Source organism: Muntiacus reevesi, chromosome 1, assembly GCF_963930625.1.
Source record: "Muntiacus reevesi chromosome 1, mMunRee1.1, whole genome shotgun sequence".
Taxonomy (NCBI): Eukaryota; Metazoa; Chordata; class Mammalia; order Artiodactyla; family Cervidae; genus Muntiacus; species Muntiacus reevesi.
In genome coordinates, this window is record NC_089249.1 from 104,393,876 (window position 1) to 104,411,834 (window position 17,959).

Here is a 17,959-nt window from a genome sequence, read left to right on the forward strand (position 1 = left end):
ACATTCAGTATTTTGAAATCAACAGTGTAATAACTGATGCAGGGAAGAACCATCACATGTTAAAAGCACTGGAGGAAAGCTGTATTGATACAGAATAATCAGACAGTCTCAAAGTATTATCCCAGAGTATTTATGAATTATAATACAAAGGGAAAGAGGGAAATTCCTTGGTGGTCCGGTGGTTAGGACTCCACGATTTCACTGTAGTGACGAGACAATGAAAAGAAGGAGGGGAGGAAGAAAGGGAGAAACCTTTATAGCAGACAGACCTGGAGGACACCACCGTACCAAGTGACCACAGTCCGCTTTACTGATAAAGGACAGACTGACATTATGTGCACCTTGATGTGATTTAATGGCTCAGTGGCAAAGAAACTGCCCACAGTGCAGGAGACCCAGGAGACATGAGTTTGATCCCTGGGTTGGGAAGATTCCCAGGAGGAAGAAATGGCAACCCACTCCAGTATTCTTGCCTGGAAAATTCCATGGACAGAAGAGTCCATGGGGTCACAAAGAGTCTGACATGACTGAGTGCTCACTCATTCACTGATGTGATACAATAGAATATACACAAAATCACCTGTGCAATAGTCTTACTAAAAATGTTGAACCTGAATAAATATGAGATAATCAGACAAATTCACATAATGGAAAATCCTGTAGGAAAATGGCTTGGAGTTTTCAAAATGTAAATATCATGAAAGGGGGGTAAAAAAAAGGCAAAGAAACTATTCTGTAGTTAAAAAAGAAACTAAACAGACATGATAACCAATGCTGTGTGTGCTCAAAAACAAAACAAAACATCTCAAATTGCTCTAAAGAATATTTTGGAGGCAACTGGTTGCATCTAAAAATAACAGACAGATTCTTTAGGTATAAAAATGGTAATGTGGGATTTCCCTGGAGGTTCAGTGGTTAAGACTTTTCACTTCCAAGACAGGGGGGTGCAGGTTGAACCCCTGGTTCGGGAAACTGAGATTCCCACATGTAGCACAGCATGGTCAAATAATTAAAAACAAAAAAGTGGCATTTGATGATGCAGGTATTATTCTTTGGATGAACACATACATCGTTCAGAAACAGTCAGTTCAGTAGCTCAGTCGTGTCCGACTCTTTGCGACCCTATGAATCATAGCACACCAGGCCTCCCTGTCCATCACCAACTCCCAGAGTTTACTCAAACTCATGTCCATCAAGTTGATGATGCCATCCAGCCATCTCATCTGTCATCCCCTTCTCCTCCTGCCTGTAGTCTTTCCCATCATCAGGGTCTTTTCCAATGAGTTAGTTCTTCACATCAGGTGGGCAAATTATTGGAGTTTCAGCTTCAGCATCAGTCCTTCCTATGAGCACCCAGGACTGATCTCCTTTAGAATGGACTGACTGGATCTCCTTGCAGTCCAAGGGACTCTCGAGAGTCTTCTCCAACACCACAGTTCAAAAGCATCAATTTTTCAGGGCTCAGTTTTCTTCACAGTCCAACTCTCACATCCATACATGACCACTGGGAAAACCATGGCCTTGACTGGACGGACCTTTGGTGGCAAAGTAATGTCTCTGCTTTTTAATATGCTATCTATCAGAAACACACAACATGTAGCTAAATGTTCATAACCAGTGTATATAGGAAAGCAGTGAATGGACATTCACTAATCATTCAACTTTTCTGTAAGACTGAAAATTTTCAAAGTATAAAGTTGGAGGAAAGACTTAAAATTTAACTGACTCTAAAACAGAACCAGTTAACCATATCCAGAGTACCTGGAAAACTATGGACAGAGGTTCAACACACTGTACAGGAGGCAGGGATCAAGACCATCTGCAAGGAAAAGAAATGCAAAAAGGCAAAATGGTTGTCTGAGGAGGTCTTACAAATAGCTGAGAAAAGAAGAGAGGTGAAAGGCAAAGGAGAAAAGGAAAGATATTCCCATTTGAATGCAGAGTTCCAAAGAATAGCAAGAAGAGATAAGAAAGCATTCCTCAGATATCAATGCAAAGAAACAGAGGAAAACAATAGAATGGGAAAGTCTAGAGAGCTCTTCAGGAAAATTAGAGATACCAAGGGAACATTTCATGCAAAGTTGGGCTCAATAAAGGACAGAAATGGTATGGACCTAACAGAAGCAGAAGATATTAAGAAGAGGTGGCAAGAATACACAGAAGAACTGAAAAAAAAGATCTTCACAACCCAGATAATCACAATGGCGTGATCGGCAATCTAGAGCCAGACATCCTGGAATGTGAAGCCAAGTGGGTCTTAGGAAGTATCACTATGAACAAAGATAGTGGAGGTGATGAAATTCCAGTTGAGCTATTTCAATCCTAAAAGATGATGCTGTGAAAGTGCTGCATTGTATATGCCAGCAAATTTGGAAAACTCAGCAGTGGCCACAGGACTGGAAAAGGTCAGTTTTCATTCCAATCCCAAAGAAAGACAATGCCAAAGAATGCACAAACTACCACACAGTTGCACTCATCTCACATGCTAGTAAAGTAATGCTCAAAATTCTCCAAGCCAGGCTTCAGCAATACATGAACTGTGAACTTCCAGATGTTCAAGCTGGATTTAGAAAAGGCAGAGGAACCAGAGATCAAAATGCCAACATCTGCTGGATCATCGAAAAAGCAAGAGAGTTTCAGAGAAACATCTACTTCACATTTATTGACTATGCCAAAGCCTTTGACTGTGTGGACCACAACAAACTGTGGACAATTCTTCAAGAGATGGGAATACCAGACCACCTGACCTGACTCCTGAGAAACCTGTATGCAGGTCAGGAAGCAACAGTTAAAATTGGACATGGAACAACAGACCAGTTCAAAAGTGGGAAAAGAGTCCATCAAGCCTGTATATTGTCACTCTGCTTATTTAACTTATATGCAGAGTACATCATGAGAAATGCTGGGCTAGATGAAGCACAAGCTGGAATCAAGACTGCTGGTAGAAATATCAATAATCTCAGATATGCAGATGACACCACCCTTGTGGCAGAAAGCAAAGAACTAAAGAGCCTCTTGATGAAAGTGAAAAAGTTGGCTTAAAACTCAACATTCAAAAAACTAAGATCAGGGTATCTGGTCCCACCACTTCACAGCAAATAGATGAAGAAACAATAGAAACAGTGACAGACTCTATTTTGGGGGGGCTCCAAAATCACTGCAGATGGTGACTGCAGCCATGAAATTTAAAGACGCTTGCTCCTTGGAAGAAAAGTTATCACCAACCTAGAAAGCATATTAAAAAGCAGAGACATTACTTTGCCAACAAAGGTCCATCTAGTCAAGGCTATGGTTTTTCCAATAGTCATGTATGGATGTGTTAGGTGGACTATAAAGAAAGTGGAGCACCAAAGAATTGATGCTTTTGAACTTGGTGTTGGAGAAGACTCTTGAGAGTCCCTTGGACTGCAAGGAGATCCAACCAGTCCATCCTAAAGGAATTCAGTCCTGAATATTCATTGGAAGGACTGATGCTGAAGCTGAAACTCCATTACTTTGGCCACCTCATGTGAAGAGTTGACTCATTGGAAAAGACCCTGATGCTGGGGGGGATTGGGGGCAGGAGAAGAAGGGGATGACAAAGGCTGAGATAGCTGGATGGCATCACCAACTCAATGTTCACGAGGTTGAGTAAACTCCGGGAGTTGGTGATGGACAGGGAGGCCTGGCATGCTGCAGTCCATTGGGTTGCAAAGAGTCAGGCACAACCAAGCGACTGAACTGAACTGAATTGAACCATATCCTTTTAAACTTGTCACCCATCATTCTATAATATTCTAATCCTGACAGATAATTAAAGAATAATTAATTGTTGTACACTAGAACTAGGAATAGTATACCCTTCATTTATCTGTACCTCGTTTACCAAGCGATGATCCAGCAAACAGACAGCCAGTGGATGTCTCAGCAATAATGCTGTATAAGGGGAAAAAACAGTATTACTATCCATGCTATAAATATTCCAATATTACATGCAAATACAACACAGGAGAACAGTGACTATTAAATACACAGAATTAGATCTGGCTAGGATATTGCAAAAGTGAAAATTTTCATACAGAGAGCAACATGATTAGCATTCTCCATCTTCATCAGGGTATTAGTATCTTTCGGCACTTCTTACAAGAAGTCACACCAGATTTTGATTCACACACAGGTAAGGAATTTTCTTCCCAGAAATCATTTCATCAGCATTAAGTAAGACCATTTCAGAGGCATGCTATACTGATGATCTTAAATGTAAATGTCTTTCTACAGAGATGTTTGGTTTTCTTTTATATCAATAGTTTTCATAATAGTATTATATGCAGTAAATGCATTTACTTTAAACTCCTTAATAGAAGTTATGAAAAAGAATTTAAAAGCTAAATATTCACAAAAGATAGTTTTATTCTTCAAAAATATTAAAGCATTTTTATAACACTTAAATCAGTAACTCCTAATGGGAAAATATATAATATTTCTTTTCTAAGTAGACCTTTGCTACATCTAATATTTACTTGTAAACTGAATTCACACTTGAGATATAGAAAAACAACTGGGAATATTTCTCATAGGATAATCTTCAAAGGCTAACTTCTGATTAGCTTAAACATTTAAGCTTACTATATAAACAGAAAGGCTCTTACAGTGTAGTAAAAAGTAAACCATCCTCAGAAAAAAATTCAGAATAAAATTACCATAATTCATCACATCATACTATTGTTTTAGGTAGGAAAGCCCTTAAAAAATATGCCTTAAAACTACAAATTTTAAAATGACAAACATTTAATTAAAAAAGGATAACTATTTCAGGGTACTCTCAACCAACATCCAGGAAAAAGTATATTGTCTCACATTATTCCATTTCCATTGCCAAAAGCTTGGTCTTTAGGTTCCTGAACAGGCTGGATGTTAACATACAGATCCCTAATCTCCTTCCTGATGCATCTTACGGCTGCCGCCGCCATATCTTTTGCTACCTATTTTGGTAAGACAGAAAAATAGAATAAATTAATAATTATTTTCACAGTTGCGTTCAAGCCTTCAAAGACACATAAGAATTTTTCCGTGCATCATATAACAACTCAATTTTAAAGAGTAAAATAAGCACAGAATTTTAAGAAAAACTTATCATGAAAAGATTTATTTAAAAACTCTCTCAAAAAAAAAAACCTCTCTCAATAATTTCAAAATTTAGATGATATAATAATACTTATCAAGACAAACACTTCTAAGATCATCTAGACAACTTTTTTTTTTTTAATACCTTATATTTAAAATTTTTATTGGAGTATAGTTGGTTTGCAATGTTGTGTTACTTTATAGAGTAAAGTGAATCAGACAACTTACTTTAAACGGCAAAACACCAGCAACAAAAGCTCTTCCATAAATCTTAGTCACACAGCCACGGTCAGTTAAATTTATTGGGTTCAACTGTTTAACTGGCGACATTCGGACAATCACTTCACCACCTCCCTTTGGGTAGTAGCCCCTACGAAAAGTATGATAAATACACAAACTGACTGCATGGCAAAAAAATAACGCTCAATATTTACAATAAAACAACATGTGAGTAACACCAACCATATAATTTATGTTTCACATTTCTAAATAATGCTTTAGATTTGTACTTTCCCATATGGTAGACTCAGGGTTTGTTGTTGTTTAGTTGCTAAGTCATATCCAACTCTTTGTAACCCCATGGACTGTAGCCCACCAGGCTCCTGAGTCCATGGATGTCCCAGGCAAGAAAGACTCAAGTTCATGTGACTATTTAACCGATTATTGACCAGAGATATGTTAATCCCTCTTTTGTTACCTGAACAATATTGACCAGAGGCATATCAATTCATTTTAGAGGTGATACAATTAACATCACTGTGTGAAGCTAGCTTAAAATTGATGAAGGGTTCATTATACAACTTATGATGCTTGTTATCATTCACATTTTGCTCCATTAAGCTTTTGTTCCTACCCTATGTATATTACAAGTGTAAAATTTTTGAAAATGACATATCATGAAATTTTGAGTGAAAAATTTTTTGGTAAATTTTATCCAGACTCTTTCTCTGATTGTCCATGTGACATATACACTAGTGTGTCAGAAGAGGATAGTTCCTCAGGATATAGTTCTGATTCAGACAGTGTGAGTATCAGACAAAAGTCAATAAATAATCTGAGTGATTCATTCTGATACAGAAAATGAAAACGAAACTCATGGTGCTGGAGAATGCTCGCTTGCTTCTACAGAAGAGTGGAGTGAAGACAACACTTCACAAAAACCAGAAGACTTAACAGGTGTGCCAGGTCTAACTACTGAATGTAATAGCCCACGAAATGCTAGTAAAATAACAAAATTAATTTTTGTCCAGCCAAAATAAAAATTGTCAGCCACGGGTGTTAGGTTTTTACAAAAATCCCCTGGTCAATAATGAGCTAAAATGATTTATTTATTTTATTTGCCACACATCAAGGCTTGAGGGGATTTTAGTTCCTCATCCAGGACTGAACCTGTGCCCTCAGCAGTTAAAGTGCAGAGTCCTAACCACTGGACTGCCAGAAAATTCCCCATTTAAATTTAATAAAATTTAAAACTCAGCTCCCCAGTCCAACTAGCCACATTTCAAGTGCTCAACAGTCATATGTAGCAAATGATGATCATCCTGCACAGATAGGCAGCAATTCCCTTAGTGCAGAAAATTCTATTCGGGGACTCCTCTGGTGGTCCAGTGGCTAAGACTCCGTGCTCTCAATGCAGGGGGCTGGGGTTCAGTCCTGGACGGAGAACTAGATCCCACATGCCACACCTGAAAGATTTCACATCCCACAACTAGGACTTGGGACAGCTAAATGAAGAAGGTTCTATTCAACCAGTGCTGTTTTAGAATAAACGCTACTTAATGATAGCAGCTCGTCTATTTTCTTCTTGCTATATTCCAGTGTCCTAAAACAATGTCTGGCACATTATAGGTGCTCAATAAATATATGATGAATATTTACTAGCTGAACCATTAATAAAATTTTGACTCACATTATTTACTGTCTTTGTCCAGAAGATGCTAAGAACACAAAGATAAGAATGACAACACTCACATCCACAAAGAAGTCCCCCATCTGGTAGGATGGGGCTTCACGTGTAACTAGAACACAGGTCATGCTGTGAAGAGGACTAAAACAGAGGTGCAGCTATGAATTCCAACTGAGGCACAGTCACTGACAATTCACACAAGAAACTAAGAGTTTCATTTTGAAGAGATACAGAATTTCCACGTTTTAGAAGGGGAAGAGAAACATGAACAAAGGCATGGGAGTCTGAAGGTACAGAGTGTATTTTGGCAGTGGCAGCAATCATGTGGTTAGAATACATGGTATGCTGAAAGGAGGGGAGGGAGAATGTAGCTAGAAAGCCAAATTGGAATAAGACTGCAAAACACTTAAATGCCACACCAAGAAATGTGGCCTCGTTATTCCGAGGCAGAAGGCAAGCCTTATAAGGGAAATAACCTGAATGCCCAATATGTCTCCTAGGACAAGAATCCTGGGTGCGCTGTGGCAGAGAATCCCCTTTAGGATCCTGCAGCGCCCCACTCCAGGAGCCGCACACAGCGAGCATTCATCTGTGCCGGACATAGATAGCTGCACACACGAAGGTGCCTCAATGCAGCCACTCCCTCAAAAATACTCTGCTAAAAACCAAACATCCAACATAGTATGCAGCTGCTTTCAATACCCACACCCCTGCTGCCTATTGTTTTAAGCCACAAAATACTATTCTTTCCCACAAAAAATGTATTAAGTGGATTACAGAAAGACAGTTCTCCAGGATCTAACTTTTCCACTACTTTCAGCACAAGTAGTGGGTCAAAGGGTTAAGAAAGAAGCACCTTACCTCATTTTAATGTCACAATTAAATGTGAAACCAAATTTTTCAACAATTGGCTTGAAAACCTGAAAAATCAATTTATTGTTACCTTAAACACCAGTATTAACTGATTCAACAAGTATATTTAGTAAACAAATGTGCTCTGTACTGAGATGATAATGAGGCACAGTAGATAAACAGTGATACAAAAATGTGAAGGCTAATTCTATTTTTTAAATAAAATAACTGACATGCAGCTAAAATTAAAAGTTTAACATTTAACTAATAAGGGTTGTGCAAGCCTATCTAATGAGGAAAAAAATAACCACCAGAACTCAGGATTCTTGATCTTTGGAGTTTTACTCCAGAAGCCATTTCCTAACCTTAATATAACGTACTGTAAGAAATCTGGGGTGCTGAACAGCATTCCATTCTGTTCTCTCAATTGTTTTTATACAGCTGAAATTTCACTGCATATACAACGTTTTATCCTTTTGCCCTCATTTCACATTATAAATAAAAGCATTTCCCAACATCATAAAATATTCCTCCTAAAAAACATTTGAATGATTATATGGCAATCCAGCATAATTTATCTAACCATTCTTCAAGTTTTCATTATCGTATAACTATATATATTATATAACAGCAATTATAGTATATGGCACCCTACTCTAATACCTTTAACATTATCTTTTGCTGCATTTTATAATATTTAATTAGGGTCATTTCCTTGAAGTGGAATTACTAGGTGAACAGAGATTAATTTTCATTATATATCCCATCAAACTAAATTTTAAAAGACTATAACATCTACTAAAATGGAAAAATTAACTAAAAGCTGAGAATATCAAGTTCTGGGCAGAATGAAGAAGAGCTAAAACTCCCCTACAGTGTTGGTGAAAATGCAAAACAATGCAGCCACCTTGGATGCCAAAACAATCTGGCAGTTTCTCATGAAGTCAGACATAATCTCACTGTTACAACTGAGCAAATCCTAACTATTTACCCAAGAGAAACAAAAACTCATGTCCAGACAAGAAACCTGTATTTACAGTGACTTTACTCGTAACTGCAAAAAACTGGAAATAGTCCAAATGTCCTTCAACTGATAAATAGATATACAAACATCCATATAATAGAACACTATTTAGTTTTTACTGCTGATACAAGCAACATGGGTAACTCTCAGATGTATTTTTTAATTTATTTTATTGAAGTAGAGCTGATTTACAATGCTATGTTAATTCCTATTAAACAGCAGTGATTCAGTTATATGTGTATATATATATATACACACATTCTTTTTCATATTCTTTTCCACTATGATGTATCACAGGATATTGGATATAGTTCCCTGTGCTATACAGTAAAGCCTTGTTGTTTATCCATTCTACATATAACAATAGCATCTGCTAATCCCAAGCTCCCAACCCATCCCTCCTCCACTCTCCTCTCCCTAAACAGATGCTATTATAACTGGAAGAAACAAGACTGAAAAGACTACATATACAGTATTATTCCTTTATATGACACTCTGAAAAAAGGCAGAACTATGAGACAACAGATCGCTGATTGCCAGGGCCAGAGTGGGTGGGACTGATAGAAAGAGGGATAAGGGAATTTTTTACAGTAATTCTTTATCATCATTGTGGTGGCAGGTTCACAACCACACATCAGAAATCAAAGAACCTCACACTACGAAGGGTGAGTTCTAGTATAAATAACTACACCTTAATAAACCTAGGGAAAAATGATGATACCACCTTTCCCTCCCACAAGTTATATAAGCATGCCAATATTGAATTTTACTTTCTAAAAATTCATAATCAAAATATGGTAGTTTTTTTTTAAAAAATTTTTTTATTGTGGTAAGAACATTTAACCTGAGATCTTACTTTCTCAACACATTTTTAAGAGTACAACATAATACTGTTGACAAAACTTACAATGTGTACAACAGATCTCTAAAGTGTATTCACCTTACTTAACTATTTATCCTCGTTGATTATTAACTCCCCAGTTTCCCTCTTCCACTAGCAACCATTCCATTCTTTCAGTCCATAATTTCTTTTGATATTTTATATAAGTGGAACCATGTCACAACTGTCTGTATCTACGGGCTCATTTCACATAGCACAACATCCTCAAGATTCTACTGTGCTGTCACATAATCTAGAATTTCTGTTTTAATGCTAAATAGTCATCCATTGTACATATATAACACATTTTTTTTTTAGTTCTAATAACACTTTATTTACAAGGACAAGTAGTGGGCCAGACAGACAGGCAGATAAATAGGGACAAAGCTAAATACATGGATGTATAAAAATAGCAAATTTATAGATAGAAAATCTGTTGAAGAAAATTTAAAGAAATAAACTATTAACAGTGGCTACTACCTTCAGAGACTATCTTATAGTGTGCATAAGCTACTTCTTTAAATTAAATTTTTCTAATATGTTTTCTGTATACCTCATTTTTTATATTCTTTCATCTGTCAATGGACATTTAGGTCATTTCCACATCTTGGCTTTTATGAATATTGTCACAATGAATAAGGGAATGTTAATATCTCTTGGAGATCCTGATTTCAACTCTTTTGGATAATATCTAGTGGGACTGCTGGATTATACAGCAGTTTTCTTTTTAATATTTTGAGGAACCTCTATGCTATTTTCCATGATGGCTGTACCATTTTGTATTCCCATCAACAGTGTGCAAAGGTTCCAATTTCTTCATATCCTCACCAATCCTGTCAAACATGGCATTTGATTCTTATTTTGAGTTTTTCTTCCAAATCATAATCCCTGTATTCAGAAAATAACTTATATGATAAGTAATATATGGTATATGCATTATAAACAATCTAATGTACATGAGGTTTTTAAAGAATTCACTATGAACACCATTCTAAGGTACAACACACAATCTAAAATAATTATCCTCTCCCACAATAGAACCAGACCCCATTAGGAAATAAAGAGGTATGGACACAAAAACACTCAGGATGTACTTAAACAGAGAATGGAGTTTGAGAAGACTATATGAGATCCTCTAAGTCGGTCAGCAGCAACAAAAGCTCTTACCATGGCTGTGTAGTCAATCTGTGGGGCCATTTCAGCATTAGTGCCACCTTTCAAACGCAGCTCTGACGGACAAGCAGCAAAGAGAACACAGGGCATTGAGACCTGCATCAAGAGGCACACACTCCTAAGGAGAAGGCAGAACAGGCTTAGCTGTGTTTTCATTTTAAAGTCTCAGGAAAGAGACGTTACTGCATACCACCACCAGCTGAAGCAGAGACAACTTACAGGCCTTCAACTTTAAAGTTAAAAAACACTCCCATTGACTGAATGATAACATCCTAAATCTTAAAGAAAGCTTGGTATTTCACAATAGAAGGGACTGGCCTTAATAAACAAATCTGGGTTTGAATCCAATACTGAATACATGAGTTATATGACCTTTGTTGTCGTTTAGTTGCTAAGACATGTCTGACTCTTTTGCAACTCCATGGACTGTTAGCCCAGCAGGCTCTTCTGTCCATGGGATTTCCCAGGCAAGAATACTGGAGCGGGTTGCCAGTTCCTTCTCCAGGGATCTTTCCCTCCCAGGGACTGGTCCTGCGTCTCCTGCATTGCAGGTGGATTCTCTACTGAGTCACTAGGGAAGCCCCCTGTGTGATCGTAGGTTAAGTTCTAATACTTTTGTCTATATTACAAAGAAGTTAAAAAGAATTAAAAATAAAAGCATCTTTACAATGTTTTTATAAAATGATTCTTAAAAGTAACACTTTATGAAACTGCATTCAAAACTGTCAAGGTCTGCAAATATTCTAATGACTGTACCTGAGTCTCCACCATGCACAAGGCATCATTCCATATATTAAGATAGAGTTCCTACCATCATGGCATTTGTGATAAGACAGAGTAATATTTTACAAGGACTGACAGCCAAATATTTCACATCGAAAAAAGTTTTCAGGAGATAATCCTTGCTACAACTCAACCCTGTCTGGTTCTTGAAAGTGAAGTGAAAATCACTCTGTCATGTCCAACTCTTTGGACTGTAGCCCACCAGGCTCTTCTGTCCATGAAATTCTCCAGGCAAGAATACTGGAGTAGTTTGCCATTTCCTCCTCCAGGGGATCTTCCTGACCCAAGGATCGAACCCAGGTCTCCCACATAGTAGGCAGACTCTTTACCAACTGAGACACCAGGGTAGCTGCTATTTGGTCCTTAGAGTCAAATAATGTGAGAAATCACAAGAAATAATCATAGAGTATGTAGCATTTTATGAAACAAAATGGTCATATTTCCTAAAAGAGCTGTCATCTCCCTTCTCCAAAGTCAGCAGAAAACAATCCTATTAATTAATCTAGTTAATCCTATTAATTAATGCATAGTTTGAAAGGGAATGCCAACACAGCCTCTACATACCAAAGTGAAGTGAAGTCGCTCAGTCGTGTCTGACTCTTTGCGACCACATGGACTATAGCCTACCAGGCTCCTGCATCCATGGGATCTTCCAAGCAAGAGTACTGGAATGGGTTGCCATTTCCTTCTCCACTACAGACCAAAGGATAGCCTTTATTTAACTGTCCTATGGGAATGATGCATGGGTACTGAATTATACAGTCTCTATCACTGATATTGTATTCTATTAATTCAGTAAATATTTAACACTGTGTAATGTTAGGCACTGTAAGAGAAACCGCATACAATATAATCTCTCTTCTTAGGAGTTAAGCCTAGGGACAAGTGAAAAAGACTTGGAAACATTCAGTTTACCATAAACCATAGGTTTACAACTGCTGAACTTGTGTTTATACCCTCTGAGAAACCCAATACAGTTAAAGTGTTTCTCTTCCACCTAATAAAATCAGAGTCTAAGAAGAGTAAAGAAAACCTTAATTTTAAAAAAGTATGGAATTGCAAGGGATTCCCAGGTGGCTCAGTGGTAAGGAATCTGCTTGCCAATGCAGAAGACACAGGTTTAATCTCTAGGTAGGGAAGATCCCCTGGAGGAGGAAATGGCAACCCACTCTAGTATTCTTGCCTGGAGCATCCCATGGACAGAGGAGCCCGGTGGGCTACAGTCCACAGGTTTGCAAAGAGTCGGACACGACTGAGTGACTAAGCACACACAGACAAGGAACTGCAAAGACAAAGGTAGACATTTGAGAAGACATAGTACTATAATCACAATTAGGGATGAAAATGCTACAATTCACTTAAGCTGCGTTTTGTTGCTAGGAATAAGCTTGTTTTAGTCTATTAAATGAAATTGGATTATCAGTTTTAAACTTATTTCTCATACATTCTAGTGGATTAGAAGCCAGAAAGTCTAGATTCTAATTCTAGTTCTGACCCTGACTCTATGACTTCTGAGTCTTCATTTTCTCATTCACAAAGTAAAGGAAGGGTTGGAATACAGGGTTTCTATCTTCTTCCCTACAGCTTCAAAATTCTATGATTCTGTGTTAGTTAATTTTTAGACAGTTGGTTAACTATAACTTCCCCTCTTTTTGTACAAGAGAATGCCCGAAATAAGAAAGATACTTCAGTTCAGTCGCTCAGTCGTGTCCAACTGGTAGCGACCCCATGGACTGCAGCACGCCAGGCCTCCCTGTCCATCACCAACTCCTGGAGTTTCTTTACCCAAACTCATGTCCAGTAAGTCAATGATGCCATCCAACCATCTCATCCTCTGTCATCCCCTTCTCCTCTTGCCTTCAATCTTTCCCGGCATCAGGGTCTTTTCAAATGAGTCAGCTCTTCGCATCAGATGGGCAAACTATTGGAGTTTCAACTTCAACATCAGTCCTTCCAATGAATATTCAGGACTGATCTACTTTAGGACAGACTGGCTGGATCTCTTTGCAGTCCAAGGGACTCTCAACAGTCTTCTCCAACACCACAGTTCAAAAGCATCATTTCTTCGGTGCTCCGCTTTCTTCACAGTCCAACTCTCACATCCAAACACGACTACTGGAAAAACCATAGCTTTGACTAGACCAGATGGACTTTTGTTGGCAAAGTAATGTCTCTGCTTTTTAATATGCTGTCTAGGTTAGTCATAACTTTCCTGCCAAGGAGTAAGCATCTTTTCATTTCATGGCTGCAGTCACCATCTAAAGTGATTTTGAAGTCCAAAAAAATAAAGATACTTCAAAATGCTTTAATCCCCTTAAGAAAGTTATCATTTGGCAAACTTCACCTGAGGCCTACGAGAGATCTTTTTTAACATAAATCTATTCACATCATAACTGAAATCTCAATTGTCACTAAACATTTCCTTAAGCTAAAAAAATCATAATCTATTGAAACAATCATTACTGAAACAAACTGGCATCATGTTTACTATAGTATTCCTTATTTCATCAAATTTCCTAGTAAATGTATAAGATTTTGGTAAAAAGATGCTGCTTATAATAGCCATCAGCCAATAACACAGAAAACACATAAACTGCTTTCTCTGTTTTATCAATAAAAAGAGAGATACTTGGAAAAGGATAAAGGCTCAACTTAATTGTTAAATATCCATTTTTCAATGAGGATAAAAAGAAGATCATATACAAAAATTTCTATATATAGTTGCACAAGTCTCTATTAAAAGAGGACAAAAATACCTACACTAAAAGTAAAATATGGTTCATAATTAAGTGCAAGTCAAGAACTAAACTAGACCACAAAGACTACTTATCACTACAAAGCACGAAACTACAGCTGCTTTCAGATATTCATTTTCTAAGTAACAAAAACTAAAGAAACAAATATGCTATACTATACATGAGAGAAGATGTACAGATGGGGAAACAGTGACAGACTTTATTTTCTTGGGCTCCAGAATCACTGTGGATGGTTGACTGCAGCCATAAAATTGAAAGTTGCTTGCTTCTTGGAAGAAAAGCTATAACCAACCTAGACAGCACATTAAAAAGCAGAGACATCACTTGCCCAACAAAGGTCTGTATAGTCAAAGCTATGGTTTTTCCAGTAGTCATGTATGGACATGAGAGTTGGACTATAAGGAAAGCTGAGCGCCGAAGACTTGATGCTTTTGAACTGTGGTGTTGGAGAAGACTCTTGAGAGTCCTTTTGGACTGCAAAGAGATGAAAGTAGTCAATCCTAAAGGAAATCAACCCTGAATATTCATTGGAAGGACTGATGCTATTTTGGCCACCTGATGTGAAGAACTGACTCACTGCAAAAGCCCTGATGCTGGGAAAGATTGAAGGCAGGAGAAGTGAATGACAGAGGATGAGATGGTTGGATGGCATCACCAACTCGATGGACATGAGTTTGAGTAAACTCGAGGAGTTGGTGATGGACAAGGAAGCCTAGGGTGCTGCCGTCCACAGGGTTGCAAAGCGTCAGACATGACTGAGCGACTGAACTGATACATGAGAGAAAATTCTAGACAGGTGCAGTAATAGCTACAGTAATAACCACAATTAATAAGCAATTAGGTATTTGAAACTTTACACAGCATTTTTAACTCTGAAATGTGTTTTATGTTCATTTTAAAAGTGAGGAAACCAAGCTTCAAAGAGGTTAAGCAACTTGTCCGAGAAGTGGTAGTACCTATATCTGCATCCAGGTCTAATTCGAAAACCCATAGTCAAATGGAATGTAGGTGACACATACCCTGCTGTCTTGGTATCTGCTGTGTGGACTCCACCTTTGATCTTCTCTGGTGTAAACGTTATTTCTGTTGAGCCGATTTCTGCCCCCTCCAGTTGCCCATCACACAAATCTCGAATCATTTCCAATCCAGATAAATGTTGAGGCCTTCAGGTCATAATACTGCATCAAAACGTGTGCATTCAGACTGCCTATATCCCCACACTTTATGACACATTTATAAAACTGCAATGGCAAGAAAACAGCAAGGTCTAACCGCAGTAAGTGCCAGAGTGTCTTTTTGGCTTTTTAGGCATCTGGACTACCTGCTGGTAGGTATCTTTTTAAAGGTTCCTTCCACATGTTACCTTAACTATAAACACATATGCTGATAATATTGTTGCAAATTAGAAGCATGCAAAAGAGAAAAACTAATAAAACAACCCAAGCGCCATCAGTCTCACTTGCACTTCACTGAGTAATCTACATATCTGTTATGGGCTGAACTGTGTTCCTCTAAATTTCATATGCTGAAGTACCTCACAAAGTGACTGTATTTGCAAATAGGGCCTGTAAAGAGCTGATTAAGTTAAAAGAGGCAGTCAGAGTGAGCCCCAGCCCATTCTCACTGGTGTCCTTACAAAAAAGAGAAGATTAAGATACACCAGGGGGGCATATGTACAGAGGCACGAACACCGGGAAGAGGCTGATTATATTCAAGTCAAGGAGAGAGGCCTGGAACAGAATCTTCCCTTATGTCCCTCAGAGAAAACCAACCCTACCATCACCTTCATCTTGGACTTTCAGCCTCCAAAACTGCAAAAATCAATTTTCGGTTGTTTAGGCCACATAGTCTGTGGTATTCTGTTATTGCAGCCCTAGCAAAGTAACAAAGTACCTAGTACAGCCTTAATGAATGAATTTCCCTATTGATGAAATGGGTTACTGCAAACTACTGCCATGACAAAGAGAACTACTGTTCACATATATCAGTAACTGCCTTTTAATAATTTCAACATGGAGTCTGGATAAAAAACTAAGAGACAGCTGATCCATTAGAATGAAATATATACAAAGTACAAGTACAAAGGAATCAGTCTGGCTTCACCTTGACTTAAACTAGTGGTATGCCTAGCTTCCAGATGACAGATGAAACACGGTCAACTGTCAACATTTTGTCCTCTCCACAACCGATAATCCTGGTCCTATCCACAGCTTCCTAGACGTCTGAATGAAAGCCGGAATGACGGCATCTCAGGCTCCTTATAAGACTAAAACGTGTGAACGGAGAGAAAGGCCCGGTTTAAAATAGCGGAATTTTTGTTTGGCCACAGAGGCTGTTCTGCCCTGATCTACCTTGCCCGCTGGTACGAGCTTTCCGAGTACTTGTAACGACCGATGAGGTGGGAAACATTTCAAAATATAACTCATCAGGAAACGAGACAACTTTAGCTAAAGAGAAAACACGGACCTATTCCCTGAACTTGCTCCGTGAGGCTTTCAAAAGCACCCAAGCCCGGTTCCCGAAGCCACAGCACCATCCCCGGGCCGCAAGGTCCTCAATCCTAGGGCGGGGATCCTAGCATCACCATCGAGCTCCCGATTCTCAGCTTCACGTCCTGCCGCCTGCCCCCCAACAATGGCCTGTTCTCTGCCCCTCACCCTCCAGTCCCTCGGCCTATCCCCTCCTCTCCCCCAGTCCCTAGCCCGGCGCCAGCCCCCTACCCTCTAGTCCCACGGCCTGTCCCCTCTTCTCCCCCAGTCCCCAGGCCAGCGCACCCACCCACCCTCTAGTCCCACGACCAGACTCCCCGGCGCCCCGACTTACCTGAGGCCCGGCGTGCTGCGGCCGGCTCGGATCTTCTGCACCCGCAAGGGGAGGCCCAGCAGACAGCTCAGGGCCGTGGACACCCTCAGGATCTGCCCGCCCTGGTGCCGAGAGAGGAGAGAGATTAGGCCCGCAAGCTCTCCGCCGCAGCTCGTGCTGCAGCCGCACCCCGCCAGGCCTCGTGCTCGGCACTCACCCCTTCCATGATGCCGCCGTCCACCTCCACCCGCGGCCCCGCCATGGGGAGCGTGCTGGGGCCCGGCCCCCCGCGACGTAGCCTCGGCCCGAACGGGAGAAAGAGGATACGTGGACTCCTGCCCCGCAGCTCCGGAGCCTGAGTCCTCGCTCCCCGCTCGGGGCCGCCGGGCTCTGCGGAAAAGCAGAGGACGCGCCGGCTCGGGGAACGCCCAACTCCGCAGACACGAACCCGGACGCACGGCGCCCAGAAGCCGGGTTCAAGCCCACAATCAGTGCGCGTGCGCGCCGCCCGCCGCTTAAAGGGGCGGCGCCCAGAAAATTCCGACACAACGGAAGCTCTCCGGCAGAAGGGGTGGTGGCCGGGGAGGTGCCCCGGAGCATCTCAGGAAATCTGTCCCTAGTAGACTTGCACCCTGAACACAGGAGAACGGGCAGATTGCAGAAAGCTTCCCTTTCACCTC

The 17,959-nt window shown here is 39.8% G+C and overlaps 1 protein-coding gene across 2 annotated transcripts in view; it reads right to left on the reverse strand.

Moving 5' to 3' along the window:
* The window catches only part of RTCA (RNA 3'-terminal phosphate cyclase), a 28,415-nt gene extending 10,667 nt beyond the window's left edge, over window positions 1-17,748 (reverse strand). The window contains exons 1-8 of one of the 2 annotated variants that reach the window (XM_065907988.1): window positions 17,497-17,748; window positions 17,301-17,401; window positions 15,497-15,640; window positions 10,933-11,056; window positions 7,871-7,929; window positions 5,332-5,473; window positions 4,837-4,961; window positions 3,857-3,915 (exon numbers count right to left, since the gene is read on the reverse strand). In XM_065907988.1, the coding sequence (XP_065764060.1) occupies window positions 3,857-3,915; window positions 4,837-4,961; window positions 5,332-5,473; window positions 7,871-7,929; window positions 10,933-11,056; window positions 15,497-15,640; window positions 17,301-17,401; window positions 17,497-17,541 (799 nt within the window). In that variant the 5' untranslated portion in view covers window positions 17,542-17,748. Of the gene's footprint in view, window positions 1-3,856; window positions 3,916-4,836; window positions 4,962-5,331; window positions 5,474-7,870; window positions 7,930-10,932; window positions 11,057-15,496; window positions 15,656-17,300; window positions 17,402-17,496 lie in introns of those variants that run through there. The other variant, XM_065907996.1, reaches the window with a different exon arrangement.
* Between the last annotated feature and the right edge of the window lie 211 nt (window positions 17,749-17,959).